Source organism: Gadus morhua, chromosome 2 (genome assembly GCF_902167405.1).
Source record: "Gadus morhua chromosome 2, gadMor3.0, whole genome shotgun sequence".
NCBI lineage: Eukaryota > Metazoa > Chordata > Actinopteri > Gadiformes > Gadidae > Gadus > Gadus morhua.
Window position 1 is genome coordinate 8,413,318 of NC_044049.1, and position 26,186 is coordinate 8,439,503.

Genomic DNA, 26,186 nt, shown 5'->3' on the forward strand with positions numbered 1-26,186 from the left:
AGAAAGTCACAAGAGGAATCTGTGAAGAGAGAGGGACCTCTGTGGGGGTAATCTATTCTCCATGATCACATGACAGTTACCTTACCCAGTACACTGTTGAACACGAACAACAGACATATTGTAGTATTGTTACTATAGTGTAGTACTCTGTTGTAGTAGTCTTGGTAGTGAGTCGGGCAGAGACTGTGCGTGACGGTATATGCATGTATAGTTTGTGTTTGTGTGTGTGTGTGTGTGTGTGTGTGTGTGTGTACGTGCGTGCGTGCCTGCGTGCGTGTGTGTGTGTGAAGGAATTGGGGAGTTTGTGTGCATAGGAATGTGTGTGTGTGTCTCTGTTTGTGTGTGGGAAGAAGTGGGGGAGTGTGTGTGTGTGGGGGGGGGGTTGGAATTTGTGTGTGTGTGTGTGTGTGTGTGTGTGTGTGTGTGTGTGTGTGTGTGTGTGTGTGTGTGTGTGTGTGTGTGTGTGTGTGTGTGTGTGTGTGTGTGTGTGTGTGTGTGTGTGTGTGTGTGTGTGTGTGTGTGTGTGTGAAAAGTCATCTGGTCAGCAAATCCCAGTGCGTGAGTGTTTCACATCGGGGTCTCTGGTATCATGTTTTTGTGTGGTCCTGACCATTCATTGAGCTTACTCCAACACACAGCCTAGTGGCATGTTGACTTTGAGTCATTTTATCTGTTCCTTCCTTGATGATATACAGCAAGACTTGCCTACTGTAGGCTATATCTTCACTGATGTATACTGTCCTAATAACCTTTGATTGAAACCTAATGAAATAGTTTTCATGAAAATTATACTTTTATTATTTTTTTCTAATCAACTGAAAAACTCAAGCGGCCTACCACTATAAACACTAGTAAATAGGAATGTGCATATTTTATCAGAACTGAATCAAAAATCTTAGGCGGTGTCTTCCGGGACGCTGCTATTGTGTGTGTGTGTGTGTGTGTGTGTGTGTGTGTGTGTGTGTGTGTGTGTGTGTGTGTGTGTGTGTGTGTGTGTGTGTGTGTGTGTGTGTGTGTGTGTGTGTGTGTGTGTGTGTGTGTGTGTGTGTGTGTGTGTGTGTGTGTGTGTGAGAGAGAGAGAGAGAGAGAGAGAGAGAGAGAGAGAGAGAGAGAGAGAGAGAGAGAGAGAGAGAGAGAGAGAGAGAGAGAGAGGGGAAAGGGAGTGGAAGAGTGGGCTTTCATTTTCTACAGAAGTATGACTATATGCGGGGGTTTCCTTAACGTTAATTCCCGCCGGCAGTTGAGTTGTATCAGCAAAGGTTAAACAGCGTAGACTATTAATCAAGGGTCAGTTTTCCAAGAGTTGCTGGGCTGGACGTAGGGACATCATCTGTGGATAACACATTTATATATGTATCGGCGCATTCTGGACTAATCAAATGAGAGTCGGGGAACGTGTTGCGCTATTGGCAGCGCTGTTGCTCAACCTGACAGGTAGATATTTATCCTATTATTTTATTTTCCCTTAAAAACAGGTTAACATTGCCTATTGCATTTTATTTTGCAGGCTAGTCAACGTCATATAGCGTTACCAAGCATTTTGTCAAGAGTCGAATATTTAGGCAACCACATGTCGACACACTTTATCAACTTAATATAGCGTATATTTTTTTTGGGGGGGGGAGTAAAGCCTATGCTACTTTTAAATGTTATCAAGTGATCGTCATTAATTCTCGAAAAACGATTGACATCCATGTTGAAAAGGGATGTGCGCAATTCGCTCATGTTTAAATTGTTCTGGCTGGTCTTTTTCTGCGTTAAAATGTAAACATTAGACATTCAAATGCAGACATAAATCAAACCCCGTTGCGCTCCATAATGAGTTTAAAACGTCTCTGCTTTCAAACTGGCGTCCATTGCACTTAGAAATACCCATCGACTTTCTGGATGAGATGAGATTCTAGGGTTGAGCGGCAGAAGCTGACATATAGTAGCCAGGAACTTAAAGACCTAAAGAGGGCAATATAAGTCACGTTTATGCCCTCTTATTGGCTACGACTGTGGCCATAGCCCTAAGCATATGCCTGTATCACAAGTAAAATCAACAGTTTAATTTGTTTTAATGTAGCCTATATGTAGGCCTAGTAAATAATAATTTAATAACTGTAGTCGAAGTTATCAGTTACTTTGTCTTTACATAGCTTATTACCTATATACCAACGTAGCCTTATTCTGTTTAAATTCCATTACAATAGTGGAACCTGTTCAAAACACCTGAGCAGCATTGAATGAAATCGTGTTAAATGTAAGGGCCTACCATAGCTAATGTCACAGCATGTTTGTGATTGTGTTCAGTCATATGTAACTCTACACATCTAATTTACATAGACATTTGTCTCAAATCAGACTTTAGGTTAATCTAAAGTGTGATGTCCCGTTCGCCCAGACATGAGCTCATCATGGGACATGATTAGGTCATCAAATCCCATGATATTTTGGATTAAACTACAATCTGAATGGATTAAAAATTTGAAGTTCTCGGGCCAGACTCTGTGGGATCTCCCCTCAGAGGTTCTTCTGTATCATGGTATAGTCTTGGTCCCAAACGACATACCAATCAACCACTGTTCAAAACAGGATTCCAAAATCTTTTCACCCTGCAATTTCCTTTCATTCATATTCACATTTGCCTGCAGCTGCAGCACATGGAAAACCAGTATCAAGCAAACAGTCAAGTGAGGCAGTTAATAAATGCCATTGTATCCCCAACTCTAACCTCCTCTCAGGTCTACATGCCTCCTCCTGTCCGCTGGAGATTGAGCCGCCTGAAGTTGTGGTGCCTTATGGGGGCTCTTTCTCAGTCCTCTGCTGTGCCCTCACTCCGACGGCGGAATCGCTCGGTGTGGAGGCCGCATACGGAGAAAAGTCTGACGGAACCAAAACTGTTACCTGGTCTATTAAACAGGTGGACGCCTGGGAAATTGTGGCAGGGTGCTTCGTTAACCATTTTCTCTGCAGTAATTGCACTGTTGAACAGTGTGTAAAATCCATACCCATCACTGTATACAGTAAGTCCCTTTCCTACACACGTTGTAACAATGGACCGAACCCATCATTTGCATTCGTTCTTTCACCATAAACTCCTGTTTATTTTAATTCAACAGAATACCCACAGAATGTGACCATCACGGACACTGAAGGCGGCTCGGATGCAGGCGAACTGGATGAGGGAATCCTGCGTGTGTTTCGCTGCGACGTCAACGATGTGGCTCCTGCTGAAAACATCAGTGTGACGTGGCTCATAGGAAATAGGACTGTGCTGCCCAATCATCATTTGAATGGCTTGAAGGACTTGAATGACACGAAGAAACCCAGAGACGTGACGTCGCTCTTCTCCTATGAACCCAGAAGAGAGGATGACACACTCCAAATCAGGTGTCAAGTGAACTTTAACCTGGGACCCTCTGGACCCCAGAAACGTCAGACCTCCCAGGGGCTTTCACTTAGAATTAGATGTAAGTGTGGTTATTCATGCACTACATATTATTTCATATGCTTGATTTATCTATATTTTTTTTCATGTTGCTGATTTGATTATAATTGCGTTATTAAAAACTGGTAACAGCAATAAAGACTTAGGGTGAATTCATTCTTGTTTTATTTTTTAGTAATTTAACCAAAATTCAGGTTGACAGTGCATCTTATCGGCGTTGACATATTCCCTGATGCTGTGGGTTTCAGATCCTCCAGAAAAGATCACTCAGCTGGAAGACACTGAACTGGAAGTTGGTTCGTCGAGCACACTGAAGTGCTTCTCCGATGCCCAACCAGCGGCGACATATCACTGGGATTACTACAAGACTGGAAACGTACAAGTGATGGATGTACCTGGGGGTTCCCATCTGCACATTAACAAGACCACCGATGTCAACATTGGCAACTACACCTGCATCGTGGCCAATGACCTGAAAAATATATCTAAGATGGCTAGAGTCACTGTTAAAGGTAAGCCCAAGATCATAACAAGCAGACAGAACATTTTTGAATTACATATTGCTTTAAAATTTCTTGCATAATTATAGTGTATAGTATATTGTATAACATTTGTAGCTGTATATCAATTTCAATTTGTAGGCATTACGTTGCCTTAAAAGTTAAAGTCAAATTTGTACCGGTTGATGGGATTGTTGTGGTTTCATGATACTATGCTACTTAAACAATTTCTTACTGAGGATGCTGAAATCCTCAGTAAGACTGACATCCGTTCGCATCATATATGGCAACACTCACTTAATATGCTGTTTAGTATCAGTCATATTTATAGACCCGGGTGGTGACGCTGGTTTTCGGGGGGAGGGTCGCTTCCTATACTGTGATACTTGGCAAAGTCTGAGAGACAATCCTGAAATGTAACGTTACCCCGGTCTACCAAAATTCAATTTCCGTTTTATTCACGTCCTATGAGCAGTGTACGTCAGTCAATCGTCCGAGCATATCGAGAATGATAAGAACATGATAAGAGGTAGATCATTTCAATGATCATAACTATTTAGTTGGGACGAACATTTTGACAAAGATAACTCCGAAATGAATGCAAACGGATATCCCTCGCGTCCCTCGCCTCTGGCCAGTAAACCCATGTAACTGAAAGTCCCGCCCTCTTTGTAGCCAATAACGCTCATTGTGATTGTCCCGTTCAGGCGTCCCTAAGTGAGATGAAGACGCCAGGGAACTAGGTTATACTTGGCATAACTCCTCTAGCGATTGAATGCGAACGTATAGCTCTTAGTTTAGTTGGCGCTGTCGACTGTAGCCCTAGTTTAAATTAATATTTAAGAAGACAAGCCATAACGGGAGGGAAGCATCGAGCTTCTCAAGTTTTCCCAATGGAAGATTTGCACTGTATTCGTCTTCTTTCAATCGTTTTCACGTTGGAATTGCTGTCAATTTCCAATACCATGTCTAGGTCAAGTGAGTATTATTTTCTTTAAGGTGACACAATTTAAACGATTTTATGAGATCATGATAGCCCTACGAAGTAGCCGATGGTCAACTTTGGCCTCAACACTTCACTCGCCTCTAAAAGTAGCGGCTCCCTAGACATGTAGAGTCGACCTTTTACATTTGGTAAATCAACACACTCAATAAGGAAATCATGTTGATCAGTAAGTTAACAATAATAAAACGATCGGCTTGACCACAATGCTTAACCATTACGTTATCGGTGAGATACATTGTTTTAAATTACAAAGAAATCATCATACAAGTGCCCATTTTCTTGAGTAGGAGGGGTATCCTTCCTGAATGACGCCATCCGTGTATGCTACATTACTCCTTTCAACAGCTTTGTAAAAGAAATATGCAGCATCGAATGACTGAGGTTTTTTGGTAAAAGAAAGGAAAACACTAATTATCCTTTCCTTTATTCTACTCTTCAGGTGCCAACTCCCAATGCCCTATTACAATTACTCCGGAGAGATTGGTGATGCCATATGGAAACCAAACATCAGTGTTATGCAAGAATAGTAACGAAGATGCATCAAGAAATGTGATTGCCCTCAACTGGCGAGTCGATCATCAGATTGTTACTGGCCCTCGGTTGTTCCTTGACAAAGTTCTAGTTTGGGATCCGAGGGCCGAATGTATTGGAACCTTTTCCGGAATCGGAAAGTGCAGTAAACCTTTCGATGTAACATTTTACAGTAAGTATGATAGAAGATGAAGGATTGCTTTTTTTTTGTCCTATCAAGCATTAACTTAATAGCTAACAAGAGCCTATATAAAATTGACAAGGGAGCACAAGTCTGTCGTTTTAACATGCTTGCTGCGTATCCCATTGCTTCCCTAGAAACAGCAGACAGTGTGTCGATCCATTCAATAAACCACACAGGTCCTATGTTAGCGGACGAAGAGTACCAGCTGCAGTGTGACATCGTCAACGTTGCTCCTGTGCAAAACCTCACCGTGAGGTGGTACCAGGGCGATGACCTCCTCAAGGACAAGGGTAGGTGACATCGGTCAGGGGTTGTATCAGCAGCCAAACTGAGCCCTTATAAGTGTAACCAATATTGTTTCAGTGAAAATAGTACGATTATTGATCCCCAGGCGGGGAAATTTGGCTGTTGACAACAACAGAAAGAGAGATGCTTAGTATCATTAAAAATGCATTACAATAAAATGCCAATGATAAATGTATGAACTAAATATTATCATGTTATATAAGATCTCAACATAAAAATACCTTTTTCCGATATTATCCAAAAATCTCTACTCTGCGATTTTTGTGTTGTGCAGGTTGTATAGCTACTCTGCAATTTTGATTGCGCGTGTTGATAGACATCAGACTCACTTGTAAGTCTGCCAATCGACTGAATGTGTGTGCAAGTCAATATAAGGTCTGTTCCCCGTCTCTCTGTGTCCAGGCAGCCTTCGGGTGACCGGCTGCCCCCATCAGAACAAGGTGGAATGTGACAACCAGGTGATCAGGTCCCCTGTGAACGTGTCCTCCACCATCAAGGTCCGCTTGGGAAGGAATCCGGACGGAGCTCAGTTCAGGTGTGAGGCCCAGTTGGCCCTTGAAGAACAACCTCCTCCACCAACGAATTCCAACGTTCTCAGCCTCAGTGTTCATTGTGAGTACTGCAGTGTTGATGGTTTTTATGCGTGCGTGCGCATACTAAAGGTTTATCATTATTATGTGCTACATAATCATGCCGTATATTGTCTCGTTTTGATATCTTATGATAAGATTATCACATGCCCTAATATCTCTCTCTTTCTCTCTCTCTCTCTCTATCTCTTCTGCAATGTTGAGGTTGTGTGTGTGTGCGTATGTGTGTGTGTGTGTGCGGCTGTGAGTGGAAGCAAGGTTTTGATAAGCATACTCCTAGTTCATGCTTATTATATGCTTCAAATTCATGCGTACGTTCACTACGTTGTCTCTTTTTGATGTTGTTGGATTAGATTGTCTTCACATGCCCTAATATTTAGTCGGTTCTCTCCCTCTCTCGCTCTCTCTCTTTCTCTTTCCAGACGAGCCTATCATTAACAGCACCAAACTACCGTTAAGATTACAAGTCTTCAAGGGACACCCAACGGAGCTGGTGTGTGAGGCCGACGGCAGACCAGCACCAAACATCCACTGGGTCTCAGCAAAAGGCGTCCGTGTATCCGGTGGAAACCTTACAGTCACGGAAGCAGGCGTCTGGACCTGCAACGCCACTAATGTGGTGGGTTACATCTCCCGTGCAGTGGAGGTCACTGTGCTGGTGAAAGGTGCGCGCATGCTTACCCAACCTCTTTTGATGTTTAGTTAGTATTGTCTCATGGAGCGGCCTCTGCGGATGTCGGGAAAATGTTTTGGGTTGTAAGGGTTGCTGAACAAGTTGAGTACGAAGGGATTTAAAGAATGCTACTCACCATGCTATTCATAAGGAGAGTGAAGTAATAACAGAGCGTCCGTTTTTAATGTGCTTGATGCGGATCCCATTGCTTCCCTAGAAACGGCAGACCAGGTGTTGATCCATCCCTTGGGACACACAGGTCCTATGTTAGCGGACAAAGAGTACAAGCTACAGTGTGACATTGTCAACGTTGCTCCTGTGCAAAACCTCACCGTGAGGTGGTACCAGGGCGATGACCTCCTCAAGGACCAGGGTAGGTGACATCGGTCAGGGGTTGTATCAGCCAAGCTTAGGTTTGAAGGAGTTTGATGCAACATTCCAATGTAATCAGTGTCATTAAATTTAGCTTACAATTGGGGCCAGCAATAACACGTTTTGCATCAGTGTTCTACATCATGGGTTGGCAGAATGATGAAGATTTTCACTACATAGTGTATATACACTCAATAAAAAAGACATAAAAAAGCCAGTGCAATCTGCAGAGTCTAACAGCGATACAACCAAGGCAACAGCAAGGTGTGCACCACAGAGGGGAGTCTCCCAAACACAACCAAGTGAGTCTTGTGAGTTTGCTGATATTTCGCAGGCAGTGACTGGGCTACAAAGTGTTCGGGGCTGGAGACTAGGAAAGTGGTACCGGCGTATTTGTTTTTGATTGCTGAAACAGCTCAAAGTTAAGATCCTCTTAATTTTTCCCAGCGATGAGGTACAATAAGTGACGCAAAACGTGACTCAAGAGTGGTACCAATTGTTCATTTAATCTAATTACCCAGATTGTAATGGAAAGTTGCAAACAAAATTCTTGAAAAACTCGTTCTCACTGCCGGAACCAGGGCCTCAATGTGCTTAATCGGCGAAGTGCCGCATAAACAAGGATTTGGATGCATTGGGATGAGCTACAAAATGATATATTTTGTTACCCACACTTTCATGAAATTCTTAATATTTTTTAAAAGCTATCACAAACTTAAAAATGTGAACCAGTTTGTGAAGAACATTCTTATTTTTTTAGCTACCCCAAATTTGATTACATGTGTTGATTGACCTCAGACTCACTTGTAAGTCTGCCAATCGACTGAATGTGTGTGCAAGTCAATATAAGGTCTGTTCCCCGTCTCTCTGCGTCCAGGCAGCCTTCGGGTGACCGGCTGCCCCCACCAGAACAAGGTGGAATGTGACATCAAGGGGATCAGGTCCCCTGTGAACGTGTCCTCCACCATCACGGTCCGCTTGGGAAGGAACCAGGACGGAGCTCAGTTCAGGTGTGAGGCGCAGTTGGCCCTTGAACAACAACCTCCTCCACCAATGATGTTCCACCGCCTCAACCTCAGCGTACACTGTGAGTTCTGCAATGTGGAGGATGTTTGTGTGTGTGTGTGTGTGTGCGGCTGTGAGTGCGACTGTGAGTGCAAGCAAGGTTTTGAAAAAGCATACTTTTTGATAAGCATGCTCCTAGTTCATGCTTATTATATTCTTGAAATTCATGCGTATGTTGTCTCCTTTTGATGTTGTTGGATTAGATTATCTTCACATGCCCTAATATTTAGTTCTCTCTCTCTCTCTCTCTCTCTCTCTCTCTCTCTCTCTCTCTCTCTCTCTCTCTCTCTCTCTCTCTCTCTCTCTCTCTCTCTCTCTCTCTCTCTCTCTCTCTTTCCAGACAGGCCTATCATTAACAAAAAACCAGAGTCAAAGGTTCCAGTCTTCAAGGGATACCCAGTGGACCTTGTGTGTGAGGCCGACGGCAGACCAGTAGCCGACATCCACTGGTACTCAGCAAAAGGTGTCCATGTATCCGGTGGAAACCTTACAGCCACAGAAGCAGGCGTCTGGACCTGCAACGCCACTAATGTGGTGGGTTACAGCCTCGAAGAAGTGGAGGTGGTGATGAAAGGTGAGACCATGCTTACTCAATGTCAGGACGAAGAATGACGAAGGTGATCATGAAACACAATGTTTAAAATATGAATGGATAATGAATATAGATATAGGATTACTAGATACATTTAACAATTATTATAATCTATAATATATAATCGACTGGGTAGGCCGCTGCATTGATCTTGTGACGTCAATATCGGGTGGATTGGGAAATGACTTGTGGTGGCTAATCAACATAACACCTGGTGTAATACTAGTTCTCATCCGTTGAATTCACATTAACGGTACGTTTTTCATCTCTCTCATCCCAGAGGACTATCTGCCCCTCATAGCCGGCTTTGTGGCCGCAACGGTTCTCATAATCTCGGCCGTCTTTATTTTCTTCTACTCCATCTACTACAAGAACACCAAGATGCGCCGCTACAGTCTCAAGAACCCCAAACCCAGCGTTCTGAACGGCAACGTAGCACACAACAGCTGGGACTCGCAGCTTCCTATGACCAAGCTGCCCTAGCCTTAATAGACACAGGTCTGTCCGAGCGTTAGTACAAGATGTGTACCTCCTCGCATTGAACCGCTCTGAATGATGTTCTCCTTCTGCCACTGGAGATGTTAGTGGTTTTGAGTAACAGGTGCCACTTGTCAGCCACAACTGGCCGACGCTGGATGTTGATTTTAAACCCTGTCTCAGAAGCATGCTTCCAGCAAGCTTCATGATGTATTGTCTTATAGGGGTCCCCCTACAACTTTAGTTGAGTTTTATGAATACCACGAACAAAAGCCTCTTCTAATCCAAGACAATCGTATATACTACTGGATCGTCGCGTTTCTCAAAGTAGTAATGGGAAATGATCTCAAAGGGAATAACTGAAGGAAATCTTTATTTTATTTTATATGATTGTGATAGTTGGCAGCTCCAATCCACAACTTTCAATAGTTCAAACGTTTGTTATGAACAATCAGAAGGTGTGTTTTTCTAAGATTGCTGTTAGATTAAACCAACAAAGAGTGCACTGTTCTATTGCCTGCCTACTTCTCTGCTAAAGGGCAGCAATGAATCATTGCAAATATGATTCATACCAGCGTCATTATTATGGTTAAAATTTGCCTAAGTTTCAGAGAACCATGTTTCCATCACTATGCTAAGAAGCCAAACACTGTGCATTATTGGTGGTCTAAGTGCCTGGTCCCTTTATTCAATGTGCTGTTCTTGACTTTTTGGACTTCTGAGTCCTGTTGTTGCCTGCATAATTGTCTGGTATTGCAGGGTATTCTGCTATAAACCTGTTGTATATTTTTTTAGGTTATGTGAGTATTTTTTTTATTTTTATTAAATTGATATGAAAAATATATGTAAATGTTCTATCAATTGGACTGCAAGCTAAGTAATGTAATTAGTCAGATAAATCAAGGGACCTTATATGTATGTAATTTAAAGAAACAGTCTAGTCTATGCTATATACAGTATATTTTATGAATAAAGCAGTTAAAGGCATATTGTACGATTTTCAGTGATATGCACTTTTTAATATGTTGTTGAAATTGGTTTTTACATCCTGACAGCAATAAATAACTTATGGGCAATGAAAAAGAAGCGAAAAAAAAACGAATTCTGTATCTGCTATAAACCTGTTAAAATGCTTACCAATCGGAGACATTGTACCCGAATATAAAGAACCAATCACAAGCCTGCGCGTTCTCTCCCCTCTGTGTACGAGCCTGAGCCGGCCTGAGCGCGTTCACGGAGGGCAAAGAAAGCGTTGTTGTCATAGTAGTTCATGACAGTGGACTAGACCTAGTGAGCCTACAACATTTACACAATGGAAGAGAAACAACAGAAGTTACCACTGCCACCGTTACTTGCCCCGGTTCATCCTTTTAAAAAGGCAAGAAAAAGAAAGACAGAAAATGAAAAGGCAGCAACAAAAAAAAAGTAAGAAAATGCTCGAGGAAAAACGAGAATAAATATTGGATTCGCTTTTCAGCGATGGCGACAGCTGAGGGAGTTGAATGGCCTGAAAAGTGACGCAATGGTTGCCGTTGAAGTAAGCCGTAAGCAGCATTAGCGCTCGTGCACGGCTCTGTGTATGGCAAGCCGAGTGTGCCACAATTCGACTTCAATTAAACGCGTTCTGAAACGCCAGCACGCGTGCCCAGAACGCGTTCCGGCGTTTCAGCGCGCGCGTCCAGCGTTTCAGCGCGCGCGCCCAGAACGCGTTCTGGCATTTCAGCGCGCGCGCCAAGAACGCGTTCCGGCATTTCTGCGCGCGCGCTCAGAACGCATATTAGCATATTAACAGCACGCGTGCTGTTAATATGCTAATGTGCTCCTCCCCTCAATTTTCTCAGCCAATAGATTTGAGCCGTTTTCACCTAATCATATGCTAGGGCAAACACACAGACAACATCAGTCGAGACCAGAGCTCTTCTTTCGCGAATCTTTTCTGTTGTGTCGTTCTTAAAGTCGAAAGATGTTAAGATGTTTCAAATTAGGTGGTTAATGTGGAGGTGGTGAACACTACATGTACATACACTTTGACTATACACTATCTAAGCTACTTGACCGAACATTGTGTATGGTAAGTGCCGTGGCAACTATGATAACATAATTAAAAAATACTTTTATTTATAGCGTATCGTTTATTACATTTATTTATTACAGCATTACATGAGTCAGCTTATTCGTCTTCTGAGTACAATAAAAACAATAAAAGAGTTCAGAAGTTAGAGTTAAAATTCCATTAGAAGTAAGTCCGTCTGAAGTATTAACATGCAGTTGCAGGTTTCAGCCTGTACGTGGTAGTAGCCTATAAGACGAGGTATAATTCACTTCATCAGTTGGAATGAGACAGATAGAAAAAACTATATATATATATATATATATATATATATATATATATATATATATATATATATATATAATATAGGGAGGTGAGGAGATGGATACTACTACAACTGATACTATTGGTAACCAACTGGTAGGTATTGGTACCCAACAGACCAAGCCCTTTAGGAAGACTTCCATCCTGCTCCTGTCACATTACATAAATAGTTGGTGTATAGCCTATATAAATGCAGAAAATATTGCAGCCAAAATTGCCCCCAAAATATTCACAACATTTACCATTTAACCATCCCTTTTCACATTAAACTGGCCTCTACTCTTGATACATTTGTAACTCACCTACAAACTCACTCATAGCCTTTAATTTAGTGAAACGTTTTGGTCACCTTTTTCCTATTTCTTTTTCACAGTGTCTACACGTCAGGTCATGGTGAGGAATATATTAATCATATATTTATATTAGTTAGTTAGTATGTTATTACTATATTGTTATTAAGTGAACATCAGTCCATGTGTTACAAACAAACAGCAGAAATCAAATGCCGGGAGGAGGGAGAAGCCTGTCTGGGCAGGCTCTATACACTGCGGTCCCGGTCCAACCAGCACCTGCCGACAATCTCCTGATTAGGAGTGAGAGAAACTGATTCGCGAAAGAAGAGCTCTGGTCTCGACTGATGTTGTCTGTGTGTTTGCCCTAGCATATGATTGGGTGAAAACGGCTCAAATCTATTGGCTGAGAAAATTGAGGGGAGGAGTGCATTAGCATATTAACAGCACGCGTGCTGTTAATATGCTAATATGCGTTCTGAGCGCGCGCGCAGAAATGCCGGAACGTATGGCAAGCCGAGTGTGCCACAATTCGACTTCAATTAAACGCGTTCTGAAACGCCAGCACGCGTGCCCAGAACGCGTTTTGGTTTTCCAGAACGCGTTCCGGCGTTTCAGCGCGCGCGCCCAGAACGCGTTCCGGCGTTTCAGCGCGCGCGCCCAGCGTTTCAGCGCGCGCGCCCAGAACGCGTTCTGGCATTTCAGCGCGCGCGCCAAGAACGCGTTCCGGCATTTCTGCGCGCGCGCTCAGAACGCATATTAGCATATTAACAGCACGCGTGCTGTTAATATGCTAATGCGCTCCTCCCCTCAATTTTCTCAGCCAATAGATTTGAGCCGTTTTCACCTAATCATATGCTAGGGCAAACACATTTGATTTCTGCTGTTTGTTTGTAACACATGGACTGATGTTCACTTAATAACAATATAGTAATAACATACTAACTAACTAATATAAATATATGATTAATATATGCCTCACCATGACCTGACGTGTAGACACAGTGAAAAAGAAATAGGAAATAGGTGACCAAAACGTTTCACTAAATTAAAGGCTATGAGTGAGTTTGTAGGTGAGTTACAAATGTATCAAGAGTAGAGGCCAGTTTAATGTGAAAAGGGATGGTTAAATGGTAAATGTTGTGAATATTTTGGGGGCAATTTTGGCTGCAATATTTTCTGCATTTATATAGGCTATACACCAACTATTTATGTAATGTGACAGGAGCAGGATGGAAGTCTTCCTAAAGGGCTTGGTCTGTTGGGTACCAATACCTACCAGTTGGTTACCAATAGTATCAGTTGTAGTAGTATCTATCTCCTCACCTCCCTATATTATATATATATATATATATATATATATATATATATATATATATATATATATATATATAGTTTTTTCTATCTGTCTCATTCCAACTGATGAAGTGAATTATACCTCGTCTTATAGGCTACTACCACGTACAGGCTAAAACCTGCAACTGCATGTTAATACTTCAGACGGACTTATTTACTTCTAATGGAATTTTAACTCTAACTTCTGAACTCTTTTATTGTTTTTATTGTACTCAGAAGACGAATAAGCTGACTCATGTAATGCTGTAATAAATAAATGTAATAAACGATACGCTATAAATAAAAGTATTTTTTAATTATGTTATCATAGTTGCCACGGCACTTACCATACACAATGTTCGGTCAAGTAGCTTAGATAGTGTATAGTCAAAGTGTATGTACTTGTAGTGTTCACCACCTCCACATTAACCACCTAATTTGAAACATCTTAACATCTTTCGACTTTAAGAACGACACAACAGAAAAGATTCGCGAAAGAAGAGCTCTGGTCTCGACTGATGTTGTCTGTGTGTTTGCCCTAGCATATGATTAGGTGAAAACGGCTCAAATCTATTGGCTGAGAAAATTGAGGGGAGGAGCGCATTAGCATATTAACAGCACGCGTGCTGTTAATATGCTAATATGCGTTCTGAGCGCGCGCGCAGAAATGCCGGAACGCGTTCTTGGCGCGCGCGCTGAAATGCCAGAACGCGTTCTGGGCGCGCGCGCTGAAACGCTGGGCGCGCGCGCTGAAACGCTGGGCGCGCGCGCTGAAACGCCGGAACGCGTTCTGGGCGCGCGCGCTGAAACGCCGGAACGCGTTCTGGAAAACCAAAACGCGTTCGGGGCACGCGTGCTGGCGTTTCAGAACGCGTTTAATTGAAGTCGAATTGTGGCACACTCGGCTTGCCATAGGTTGGGGCAGTCGTGAAGGGTGGGGGAGGAGTTAAACGGAACTCCGAAGAGAAGCTAATTTCAAATCATGCTAGCTCTCTCACATCGTACAGTATAGCTTTAAAGTGTAATTCCGGCGAAAATTTAACCCAGGTTCTTTTTCGGCATGAAAACCCATAAAATAAGCACTCCAGACACTTTTTTCCCCGTTGATAATAGAGTAAAGCGTTTGCCCAAAGTGGCCCTGAGCAGTGCAACAGCACAAATGGCTTCCAAGTTGTTGGCTAGGGGCACAGCGAACGCTTCCAAATCTGTGTTTTTTAACCATATTGCTAAAAATAGCACCAAACCTCTGCAGTAGCATGATTAGGGTCCCTACACATAAAACGGAGCATCAACAAGTTAGTTAGCGTACCGGGAGTATATTAAAAAAGACTGTTTTCCAAGTCTATGCCTTACCGGTAGGTTGTGTTTCCAGGAAGTCCACTCGTTACCGGCTACCGTTAATAATTTAATAGAGGCGCCAACAAATACTCCGTCTATACTCTATTATCAACGAAAAAAAATGTCTGGGGGGCTTATTTTATGGGTTTTAATGCCGAAAAATACCCTGGGTTTAATTTTCGCCGGAATTAGACTTTAGGGTAGGGAAGAATGGGAAAATGTTGCTAATGCCTAGCGCGTTGTTGTCGCAAAAATGAGTATGTAGGCCGTTATATTTAAATATCTTAAATCTGATGTGATTTACATTATGTCTGAAATAAATGATATAAAGATTTCTGGAAAACCGAGCACAACCACAAACATTGAGCCTATCAATGACTATATAACCAGGTATTTTGGTAAATGATAACTGTATGAAGAAGGAAGAGCTAGGCTACTCTTTTTTGCGTATACTGCTGTGAATATATTTTTGTGACTTTTTGTAAAATGTTTGACGATTACACTTTTTGCTATTGGCTTTATTGTTATTTTTCAGCCAGTCAATACTGCTTGATATATTGATATTGCTGATATTGTACTTGTTAGAGATATACTAATCATATACTAAACACTAATCATTAAATTGCTTTGGTCTCTTAACCTACAAGCACCTCTGTGGCGGTGTCCAATTTCAGGCAACTCCACCGCCACCTATAGGTGTAAATTATTTCTACTACACCACACAGATAAAATGTTAATAAAAAGTTACTTCACAAAATATCGAAAAAGGCACATTTCTAAAAGGTAATTTCGAGTCAGCTGTCTCAAGTCTAAGTCAAGTCATGAATACCAAGTCGAGTCTTGCATTAAGGTTTGTCAACCAAAAAGGTTGCAACATTTTTCCGGTTTGTCTCAACCTGTATTGCCCTTTTCCGCTATACAGTCGCGGCTGGGATTTCCATTACCGTTACAACCAATATTCCCCCTTTTGTGCTCCCTCCTCTCAATAGCTCACTGAGAGCCGATTTATTTCATATTATTCCTGTTTACACTTTGGACTATTATACACCGCTATTTCACAGAGTGCCACTCGGTGTCCTTGATATTATTGTCCAATTTCAGGCAACTCCACCGCCACCTATAGGTGTAAATTATTTCTACTACACCACACAGATAAAATGTTAATAAAAAGTTACTTCACAAAATATCGAAAAAGGCACATTTCTAAAAGGTAATTTCGAGTCAGCTGTCTCAAGTCTAAGTCAAGTCATGAATACCAAGTCGAGTCTTGCATTAAGGTTTGTCAACCAAAAAGGTTGCAACATTTTTCCGGTTTGTCTCAACCTGTAGGCTATTGCCCTTTTCCGCTATACAGTCGCGGCTGGGATTTCCATTACCGTTACAACCAATATTCCCCCTTTTGTGCTTCCTCCTCTCAATAGCTCACTGAGAGCCGATTTATTTCATATTATTCCTGTTTACACTTTGGACTATTATACACCGCTATTTCACAGAGTGCCACACGGTGTCCTTGATATTATTTCAATATGGATATCAGCGATCTAGTGTGACATATTGTCCGAGTGTCTTTACACCAAGACTAATTAGAACGAACCACTCCGTCCAATTTCGACTACCTACTTTGTTTTGTCAAACCAACATCACCGCGGTTCGCTTCTCTTCCTTTATTAGGCTATATAAAGCTTCTAAAGTTATGGAACGAACAAATAATAAAGAATCAAGCTGTTATAGGAACTCTTGCTATACTACTCTCCGTGCATGGCAATGCGTCTCATACACAATAACATACCGTTTACTGTATTTTTTAGGTATATGTTTCTACAATGTGAATTGAGCCATCGCGGAAATCTCTGAACAGAAAACCGGATGACGTCATCGAACTCCGCCCGGATCTTAAAAATACTCTGCTGGACTGATCTGCCTTCTTTGGAAATACATATCATCACGCCGACTCAGTTGCAAAGGCAAAGTGTGAGCGGACCTTTGTCAAAGTAGTCTGGTGGTGTTTAGGTGATGCAGTCTACTACCCACCTGTAGCCAGCTTACAACATGTGGCGTGTACGTGCGTGGTTCCTTATTTTTGATGTAGCTATTTTTGTTTCAGGTAAGCACTGGGTTGAACTTTTTTATATTTAGGTCAAATTGATGGAATAGCAACGTTGGGCACGATTGCTATGGGTTAGCGGGATTAAAGTAGCTGTTGTGATATGTCTGCTAATTAAACATCCGTAGAGGGAACGAATGTTTTTTGCATGTAGGGCTGTGTAGTTTAGTGTAGTAGGCTACTACGCAGCAGTGGACCGACCTAACGTTACGTGTTAAGGATCACGCTTCATTGTTTAATCTTTGAATAACTTGATCTCGGCGGCACGTCAATGTATCGTAGTCCGGTGATACAATATGTTTTGAAAAAAGCTTTTGATTCCACCTGTAGGTCAATCTCGGAACAGTTCGTGTCCCCTCGAACTGAGCCCTAGCAGTGTTATTGTCAGGTTCGGAGACCCCGTCTCCGTAAACTGCAGCACATCGCTGGACGAGTTCGAAGGAATGGGATGGGAGGCCACAGAAGGAGGCACAGCCTTGACAGGAAAATTACAATTTGTCACATGGACATTAGCTTCACTTAAGACGTGGTCAATACAACCAATATGCTACATAAATACCATTGATCAAATCCAATGTGTGCAGGATTTAAAAGTCACTGTCTACAGTAAGTACAACTTTATATAGGCTACCTGTCCCAACAACATTGTTTCAAATTGTATGGCCATTTTATCGTGTGTGTGTGTGTGTGTGTGTGTGTGTGTGTGTGTGTGTGTGTGTGTGTGTGTGTGTGTGTGTGTGTGTGTGTGTGTGTGTGTGTGTGTGTGTGTGTGTGTGTGTGTGTGTGTGTGTGTATATGTATATATATATATATATGTATATATATATATATATATATATATATATATACATACATACATACATACATACATACATACATACATACATACATACATACATACACAATTTTTTTATGTTTTGCTTTCAGAAATGCCGGACAGTGTGTCAATCTTCCAGCCAAATTTAACTGGACCCATGGAGGCCGGTAGGACTTACCGGCTGCAGTGTGACATCCGAAACGTTGCGCCAGTGAGAAACCTCTCTTTGACCTGGTACAGAGGAACTGAGATCATCAAGACTGAGATGCGTTACAACGATAGTGCAACGCCTCAGAATGAGTCATTTTCTCTGCTGATAACCGCCAAGAAGGAATATGATGGACTCCAAATCCAATGCAAAGTGCAAATGAATCTGGGAGTTTCTGGCCCAGAATTGTCTCCAATAAAGTCAGAACCATTTGACATGGTGGTACATTGTGAGTCTCTCAAGTCACATGCTTCAGAAACACTGTAGATGGGTGAAATTGTAAAATTTGATTTTAGTTAGATTTCTATTTCTATTCATTTGTTTGTTTCTATTTCTAAACTTTTTCCCATTTTAATTTGTCAAAGAGCTCTACTACCAGCCATGGTGGTTGTGTGTTTTATAACGTTGTACTCCCTGTAGATCCACCATCCTTCACCAGTCCTCAACAAGAGATCCTGGACCTCGCAGTGGATGGTAAACCCATCTTGAACTGCAGTTCTGATGGGAACCCCCAGCCTTATTACCGCTTGCTGTCCCCTGCTAGCGATCTGAAGTCTCCAGAGACCAGGGGTGTCTTCAGGCCCCTCTCACCCCTACTTCCCGGCACCTACAACTGCACAGCCACCAACCATTTGGGATCCGCGACCAAGGTTTTCATCGTCCATAGGAGTAGTAAGTTCTCGTTATTGCTATTTTTGATGGATCTCATTGACAACCCTAACCCAACCCCCTCCCCCACCCTAACTCACCAACTACCTTCATTCTTCAGCAGGTAGCGCGGGGAAGACTGCAGGGATCGTAGTGGGAGTGCTCATACTTGTAGGGGTTGCATTGGCTTGTGTGGTTTATTACAAGCAGCGGTCTAAAGCCTAGACAAATCTGGAGTAATAAGCTGAGGGGTCAGCGTATGTTACGTTTTGAAGAATGTAACGAAAGCTTCCTTCTCCCACAGACAGTTCGGCAACGTTTTGGCTCATAGTCGGACCGGTTTCGGCCCTGGCACTTGTTCTCATTGGCGGTACTGTTTGGGCGACAAGAAGAGGCCACTCACAGAGCTCTCCCAAAACAAACATTTTGTAAATAGTAATTATGAACGATTAAATGCATGTCCCTTTTTGAGTTTGAGCTGGGGAACACATAGAGGTTTCTACATCACTTGTGAACATGCAGTCCTCATGCTCTAATATTAAACCTTATCAAACACATCTTGTGAGCGCATGCTGGGACGGATATGACGGCATTTCCTGCTTTTGAAACCTTTTTTTTAAACCATGAAAGACAATTTACAATTCAACAAAAATCTGTTTTAACATTTGTAGGATAACGGTGCTGATTCTTTTTTTATCTTGTGATTGTACTCTTCTTCATATTCCCGCCAATGATAAAAGTTGTAATAGTGTATTTGAAATATAAATGCAAGCATAATCAGCAACACTTTTTATGTTGTCTTGATGATTTTCTTCTAATTTTAATGTCCAGAACCAACTGACCTTGAGGGAGTTTATTTTTATAATTATTTTTGTAATCATGATGAGTCCGCTGTTATGAATAACATTCATTGTATGAATAACAATGAATACAATAAGAGGTCACATGAATAAGAAGTGGTCACATAAAACGGATGAAGTTTTGATGACATGGCATGTATTTGCATGACATGAGTCATGCATTATGCATATGCCGGATTGTGTTACTTTTTTTATTTTGAAGTGCACTTTTTAACTTGAGTGTTTAACATGCGGTTTGCTTTTAAGGCTCATGTTATTCATAATTTGTCCTTTGCCAAATAAGTACTAGTAAGCTCACATGGTATTTCTTTTATTTTTTAACTTTGTGTGACTTTGTGTGAAGTGTGATTTTTGAATATATATGTATAGTTAATTTCTGGTTGTTGTAACGTAGCACAATTATTAAATACTTTAATGTATGATGTTAGAATCTTATGTTTTGTTTACCTTTTTATGCATGATTTTTGAATGTATGCTTTTGTAAGATGCTAATGGGTCACTCACTCTGTAGCATTCTCATACAGCATACTGATTAAAGCAAAGTCAAACCAGTGTTTTGCACTGAAGCATGTTTCTCTGCAACCTTTTGTCACCCCCTTGGACCTCTTTCACTCTTTCATTCTAGAATCCATTAGCCGGTGCCAAGACAGCCATACTAATTAGTGCAAACCAATGTGAATGTAAAGCAAAGACTGAGGCAACCGTCCTGTAATGGGAATATACATTTTTTTTTCACATTTGCGTCCTACATACTCTCTCATTTCTTCAGTATTGGATTTTGTCATTAATGTAACGACTTGTGAGAAATAATTCTAACTAGCCTGAAGTCAGAAAGCTATATGCATTCAGATTAGAAGGTTTGCTTTCCATGCATTCATTGATCCTTTTTTGATTAGCTGATGTAATGCCAGGGCTGATGTGCTGTGTGGGATTGTAATCACAGTAGGAGCCCTGAAAGAATATGGCTTTTGATTCTAGTTCTGCATGCAGGGATTCAACATACATTCATTTTGAAGCTATAGGAAATAGGATATTAATTCCATTATTTCTATAAAGGTAATATCCCAGATGTTATAGCTTAGTGATTCAGTCTCATGTCACCCTATAAATAACTAGTTTGCAGAACAATTCGTTATGTAAACCCAATTAGTTAAATCCCGGGGCTTAGAGAATCATTCCATTGTTTGGTTGATTAGTAGGCCGTTTGTGGATTATATGACGATTATTAGTTTAGTCAGGGTATGTAGCCTACTGAAACTCGGAATTTAAAGTCCGGTTCAACAAGGCCAGCCACCTGTAAGATTTCCCCTCTCTCTCCTAGATCCCCGCCATCGCTCGGTCGGATGGGAGGGGGCCTTTGTTCAAACATAGTTCAATGTTACGTTGCCAAGCACGGTCAAGTTGGAATTTCTCTGCCGTCCCTCACTGCAATGACGATGGGAAGAAACTCGCTCCAATGGATTTCAGCGATTTGCATGATATACTTAGGTAAGAAAGCGTCTTCAGCACCTCCTAAACTGATTATTTTATTATATTTGATGCAAAGTGTTAGTTAGTGCCTTAATCAGGAGCCTCTACCATTCTTAACCTACTTATCGCAAGGTGACTCATGGTCCCAACACGACGTTCTGTGAGGCTTCGTGTCGAATGTGATGGTGGTCAATAGCCATTCCTTTAGCATGTTTAAAGCGGAGCAAAGTTTCTGAATAATTGAATTTCCTACTATGGTTAATTTTGTGTCTGAGTGTGGTCGAGTGCCGTGCGTGCACGCGTGTTTGAACGGCGTGTGTGTGTGTGTGTGTGTGTGTGTGTGTGTGTGTGTGTGTGTGTGTGTGTGTGTGTGTGCGTGTGCGTGTGTGTGTGTTTGTGCGCTCCCCTGTGCAAAAGCAAACATTACAAATCCAGGTCCTGCATTATAATCGGTGCATTTGTAATCACATCATCACTGTATCTTTAGTGTCAGGGGAAGGTTGCTCCCTGGTCCTCAAGCCCGCCAGAGTGGTGGTGAAGTTCGGGGAGCCCGTGTCAGTCACATGTGAAGCCGCCCGTCGACCTCGAGTACTGGGTTGGGAATCAACAGTCGGCGCAGCCCATACCCAGCAGGACCTCTCGGTCCAGTGGAAGGCAGACAGCCTTATCGATTGGATAGAGGAGCCTATCTGTTATGGAGTATTTTCCACTGCCCCCAGGCAGTGTGAGGAGAAGCTCAACCTGGTCCTCTACAGTGAGTCAACCACTTGTTTGATCTTGTCCGCTCATATAGGCTAGTGTACAAGCCATCTGTTACATAACAAGCATTGATTTCACCTGCTATTGACACACCGTTAATCTCCTCTGTTCTTTCTCAGAAACCCCCGACAGCGTCTCTATCCGCTTAGTGAACCACACTGGCTCCATGAAGGAAGGCAAGGAGTACCAGCTTCTCTGCGAGGTGCAGAACATCGCTCCTGTCCAGTACTTAGTGCTGAGGTGGTACAGGGACCAGACAGAGGTCTATCACAGTGCCTTCACTGAACTCACACAATCCTCTCCGGTGCAAGTCTCCTCCATTCTCTTGATAACTCCAACCAGAGCGGACAATGGAGCCCAGTACAGGTGCGTGGCCGAGCTGGACCTTGGACCAGAGGGGCCCCAGCTGGCTCCTACAGTCTCCTCCGGCTCCCTGAATGCCTCCGTACACTGTGAGTTGGAAGCCCTGCATATATATGTTTAAAATATCAATGTTTTCATTAGGATTGAGCTTGTAGAAAACCTTATTTGAGTTTGGAGGCAAGTCAAACATTCTGCTGATGGGTAATAAGATGGGTCGTATATCCTTGTTCGCAAGATTACAGTCAAAATGTTTAAAGGGTGCAGATTGCTTGAATAATGCTGCATATGTTGTAACTCTGTGTTGCATAACTTAACAATTCAATCAGAGCAAGTACATTAAAACCATTTTATGAGACTAATACACTGTCAAACTATATCAAGTGGCCATTACACAAAAAAAAAAAAAAAAAAAAATCCTCTATGATTTAAAACAAAAAAGTGTGTTTTTCCCGGTAGATCCCCCAGACTTTCTCAGTCCGGAGCCAGAGATGCTGGACCTGGTAGTGGGGGAGGAGGTCACCCTAAATTGCAGTGCCACTGGGTACCCTACGCCCATATACAGTTGGCTGTCAGCCCATACCCTGCAGGAGACCCTGACGGATGAAGCCATCATCACGTCCTCTTCGCTGCTCCCTGGTACCTACACATGCACTGCCTCCAATAGGCTCGACAGCAAGAGCAAGCGCTTTCTGCTCAAGGCCAGATCTAAAGGTAGGAGGGACTCAAGAACAATCAAGTCAATCTTTATTTCATTTTTTATGTTTATTTTTGTCTACATAATGTTTGTGTTTTGCTTAGGTGTGTAGAAAACTAGATCCTGTGAATGCGATGGCAGCCAAGAAGAACATTGAGAGTATGAGAAGTATTCTTCAGGGGAGAAAATATGTGTCTTCCAGGGAAGGGGTGCCTTGAAAACTCAAAGGATATTTGGGGGGTCTTAGCACGGAGAATCACAGGTCACTTAAAGCGCAGAAGGTGAAGCAACTCATCAAGGAGTTGTTATTCCCTTGTAACAGATGTGTTTTATTTGAATATAGATGTTCTCAAACCTAATTTGTAGTTTTAAGATATATTGCATCTTTTATTTTTTGACAAAGAAATGCTCTTTAAGACTATTAAAAACTATATTACTTACCTTGCTAGACAAAAAGATAATCTATCTGACCTACAAATATATTTAATGTCTAAAATAATATTATTTGTTTTTTTTCTGTTTAAAAATTTGTATAGATAATACAAACAAGTGATAGTTAATCCTTTAGAGCATTACTCACCATTATAGTTAGAAAAGTATAAGCGTGTGGAGGTATAACAGTGCCAAATGACCTCAATGTAAAATGGCATGTTGAATTAGTAAAAACTTAATAAAAACATAGCACAATAACAAGGCTTGAATATTTGCAATGTCTGCATTTTAATTTGATGCTTGAAATTTTTTATTGTTGAATTTGGTTGATAAAATACCATCTTCATTATTCTGCAGGTAAAATGTATTTCAACCTTGCAAATTCAGGTTTAAATTCAGCTAGAAAATGCTGTCTTAATATTCACCTTCCGGGTATCACAGAAAGAGCAACAGATTGCCAAGAAAATAACTGAAAGTGGCTTGAACCGTAAATTTGAACTTAGAGCTTGGTTCATCTTGTGGCTTCCACTGTCTGACAATCCCATCCCTACCACTCCCATAACCACCAGAGCTTGGAGCATGCTCTGCCTCCAAGCGTATGTGTAAGTGTGTCTGCAATCCATTGCTCTTCCTTTGCTGGCATGTTCAATTTAATATTACTTGCCAAATAATTAAGATAGTAATTTAACAAATTCAACAACAGAAATATTTCTAGCATCAGATGCATGCAATGCAGAAAAATCAAAGCATTGTTTTTGGGTGACGTTTTATTAAATTAATGGAATTCAACATGCCATTTGCATTGAGGACACTTGGCAATATTATACTTGAACATAAGCATCATTAATACTTTTGTTTTGTTGGTTTTCTCCAATCAAATATAGAAAGTACAACACACAACATGAGTGGTTTGTAATCTAGCAAATATACATTGACAATGCAAGTGTCAACATTTGTTCTGTTTCTGGAAAAATGCTATGTTTGTATTTCATTTGTTTTTAATTAATTTAAGCCTGGATTTACTTGCTTCACCATGTCCTGGACAGGCCTACAGCTGCTACTTACCGACTTCATCCTGGAACCATCTGAGCCATATTGGACAAATAGGGTCCAAATTGATTCATTATTTATATCCCTTTGCTCCATGACCTGGCCACCTCTGATACTTCTGATTAGATTATTAAATGCACACGTACAGTAAGAGTTATTTTTTGTCCACTGGCCAGGACCAGCTTATTTGTTTCATCAATGACATTTCCTGTAAATCAACTACGAACCATGTTTCCCAATTAAAATGAACTCATGCTAACATGGAACATTTGCATCTATTTAAATTAATATTCTACTTTAAAATATGTCAAAGGAATATTGCATATTTATTCTAAGATGTTCTGTTTTATTTATCTTCTTTTTCCCCCCTATTTCATACATTTAACCATACCTTTACTACAGTGTGATGCTTTCTTGGTCGTTTTTGACTTGGAATCTTTTTTTTTTTTAGACTTTTTCGACTAAAGTACAAAGGTTTTTTTTTATAAATAAAGTTCACTAACTTTCTTTCAGCAAACATGTCGTGGTGTACTTACTCTATCGGCCACCATATGTCGCAATCGAGAAAATGATTTGCCATTTGTAAAGTACATTCATTGGTTAGATGGTTCGGTCACGTGACCAAAACAGGAAGTGTAATGGGATAGTCGGAAAGTACTTCTAGGTTGTTTTTGTGTTCGTTTCTTGAACCTAAAAGTTACCTTTGTCAAAGGGCCATCCGTTTATAAAGGTATTGGCGTTTAAATAAACTACTACATATTTAATTCAGAAGTATGCTATGTATACTCAAGTGTCTGTTTATTCACAATGTTTTACAACAAAAAAATGTGTGGACATCTCTTGAATGATGTTTTTCAGAAACATGCCAGCGAAAGACCCGTGTCAAAAGCAAGCATGTGCAATTCAAACGTGTTTGCAAGGTAGGCTACGACTTGGTTGGTTTATTTTGAGAGTAATAAGCTACTGGCGCCTTCTAAACGTATTTTCTCCTCAACAGCAAACAAATATGTCGAAAGTATGTGTGAGGATGTGCTAAGGGAAATGCGACGATGCTGCCAGAGTCTGTCTGCCGACCGTGTGTCCGTTTGTTGCAGCGGGTTTTCAAGAGACCAGAATACTACAAAGAATCAAACGACTACTTTATAAGAATTATGTAGATGTCATTGCATTTTATATTACAATACAATCGGAGTAATCATGTATTTATGTTATTACATTTATTTGGAGGAGATACTGTTTTGGTTGGTGTACCTAAATGAATAAACGTGCAAGCACTGGTTGTAGCCTATCACTAGCCTATAATTTATATTATTTATAATTGTAACAAAAATAAAGAATGACTTTCAGCAAGATACAAAAAATAAAATAACTGATGACATTTCTATGTTGTATTTGCAATAAAGTCCTAGATTGTGCGTACATAAAGCCATAAGGACATAGGAAAGTAACCATCTTTGAACTCATCAGACGACAGTTTTTACAAAATCGTTGAACTCATTGACTATCTTCAAGGAGGTGTGCAGTTCTATCATAATTTGCTTTTTTTTATTACGTTGGGTCGATTTATTACTTTCTATTACTTATTACTTTGGGTCAGTAAATTGGGTCGATAAAAGGCATGATTAACATGATAAATGTCATGTGATGACCAGCCCACCATTTGGAACTACATTCATTGATATGTATACATATGGACGCATATACTTGGTAGTATA

At 41.2% G+C, this 26,186-nt stretch overlaps 3 protein-coding genes across 7 annotated transcripts; all 3 read left to right on the plus strand.

Annotated features, from left to right (window-relative positions):
* The first annotated feature begins 1,171 nt into the window (after positions 1 to 1,171).
* Positions 1,172 to 10,723, plus strand: LOC115529122 (vascular cell adhesion protein 1). 2 transcript variants are annotated; one of them, XR_003973460.1, is made up of 12 exons: positions 1,172 to 1,434; positions 2,727 to 3,008; positions 3,105 to 3,455; positions 3,682 to 3,945; positions 5,379 to 5,642; positions 5,789 to 5,944; positions 6,363 to 6,572; positions 6,973 to 7,215; positions 7,441 to 7,596; positions 8,473 to 8,682; positions 9,005 to 9,234; positions 9,533 to 10,723. XR_003973460.1 is itself a non-coding variant. In XM_030337615.1 (12 exons), the coding sequence occupies exons 1-12, from the start codon at positions 1,380 to 1,382 to the stop codon at positions 9,733 to 9,735; spliced, it is 2,628 nt and encodes an 875-aa protein (XP_030193475.1). In that variant the 5' UTR covers positions 1,175 to 1,379; the 3' UTR covers positions 9,736 to 10,723. The 2 variants fall into 2 exon arrangements, 1 of the variants encoding a protein (XP_030193475.1); XM_030337615.1 differs by having other exon boundaries at positions 1,175 to 1,434; positions 9,001 to 9,234.
* Positions 10,724 to 16,888: 6,165 nt separating this feature from the next.
* LOC115532898 (intercellular adhesion molecule 1) lies at positions 16,889 to 20,269 on the plus strand. Of its 3 annotated transcripts, none has more exons than XM_030342940.1 (5): positions 16,889 to 17,170; positions 17,501 to 17,776; positions 18,098 to 18,424; positions 18,616 to 18,867; positions 18,965 to 20,269. In XM_030342940.1, the coding sequence occupies exons 1-5, from the start codon at positions 17,116 to 17,118 to the stop codon at positions 19,066 to 19,068; spliced, it is 1,014 nt and encodes a 337-aa protein (XP_030198800.1). In that variant the 5' UTR covers positions 16,889 to 17,115; the 3' UTR covers positions 19,069 to 20,269. The 3 variants fall into 3 exon arrangements, with proteins under 3 accessions (XP_030198800.1, XP_030198810.1, XP_030198790.1); XM_030342950.1 differs by having other exon boundaries at positions 18,968 to 20,269; XM_030342930.1 differs by having other exon boundaries at positions 16,890 to 17,170; positions 19,148 to 20,269.
* A 731-nt stretch (positions 20,270 to 21,000) lies between these two features.
* Positions 21,001 to 25,759, plus strand: LOC115532911 (cx9C motif-containing protein 4). 2 transcript variants are annotated; one of them, XM_030342964.1, is made up of 7 exons: positions 21,001 to 21,191; positions 21,661 to 21,927; positions 22,052 to 22,384; positions 22,752 to 23,006; positions 23,094 to 25,201; positions 25,330 to 25,391; positions 25,469 to 25,759. In XM_030342964.1, exons 1-5 carry the CDS (start codon positions 21,047 to 21,049, stop codon positions 23,099 to 23,101), a joined length of 1,008 nt encoding a protein of 335 aa, XP_030198824.1. In that variant the 5' UTR covers positions 21,001 to 21,046; the 3' UTR covers positions 23,102 to 25,201; positions 25,330 to 25,391; positions 25,469 to 25,759. The 2 variants fall into 2 exon arrangements, with proteins under 2 accessions (XP_030198824.1, XP_030198835.1); XM_030342975.1 differs by lacking the exons at positions 21,001 to 21,191; positions 21,661 to 21,927; positions 22,052 to 22,384; positions 22,752 to 23,006 and having other exon boundaries at positions 25,050 to 25,201.
* Positions 25,760 to 26,186: the final 427 nt, after the last annotated feature.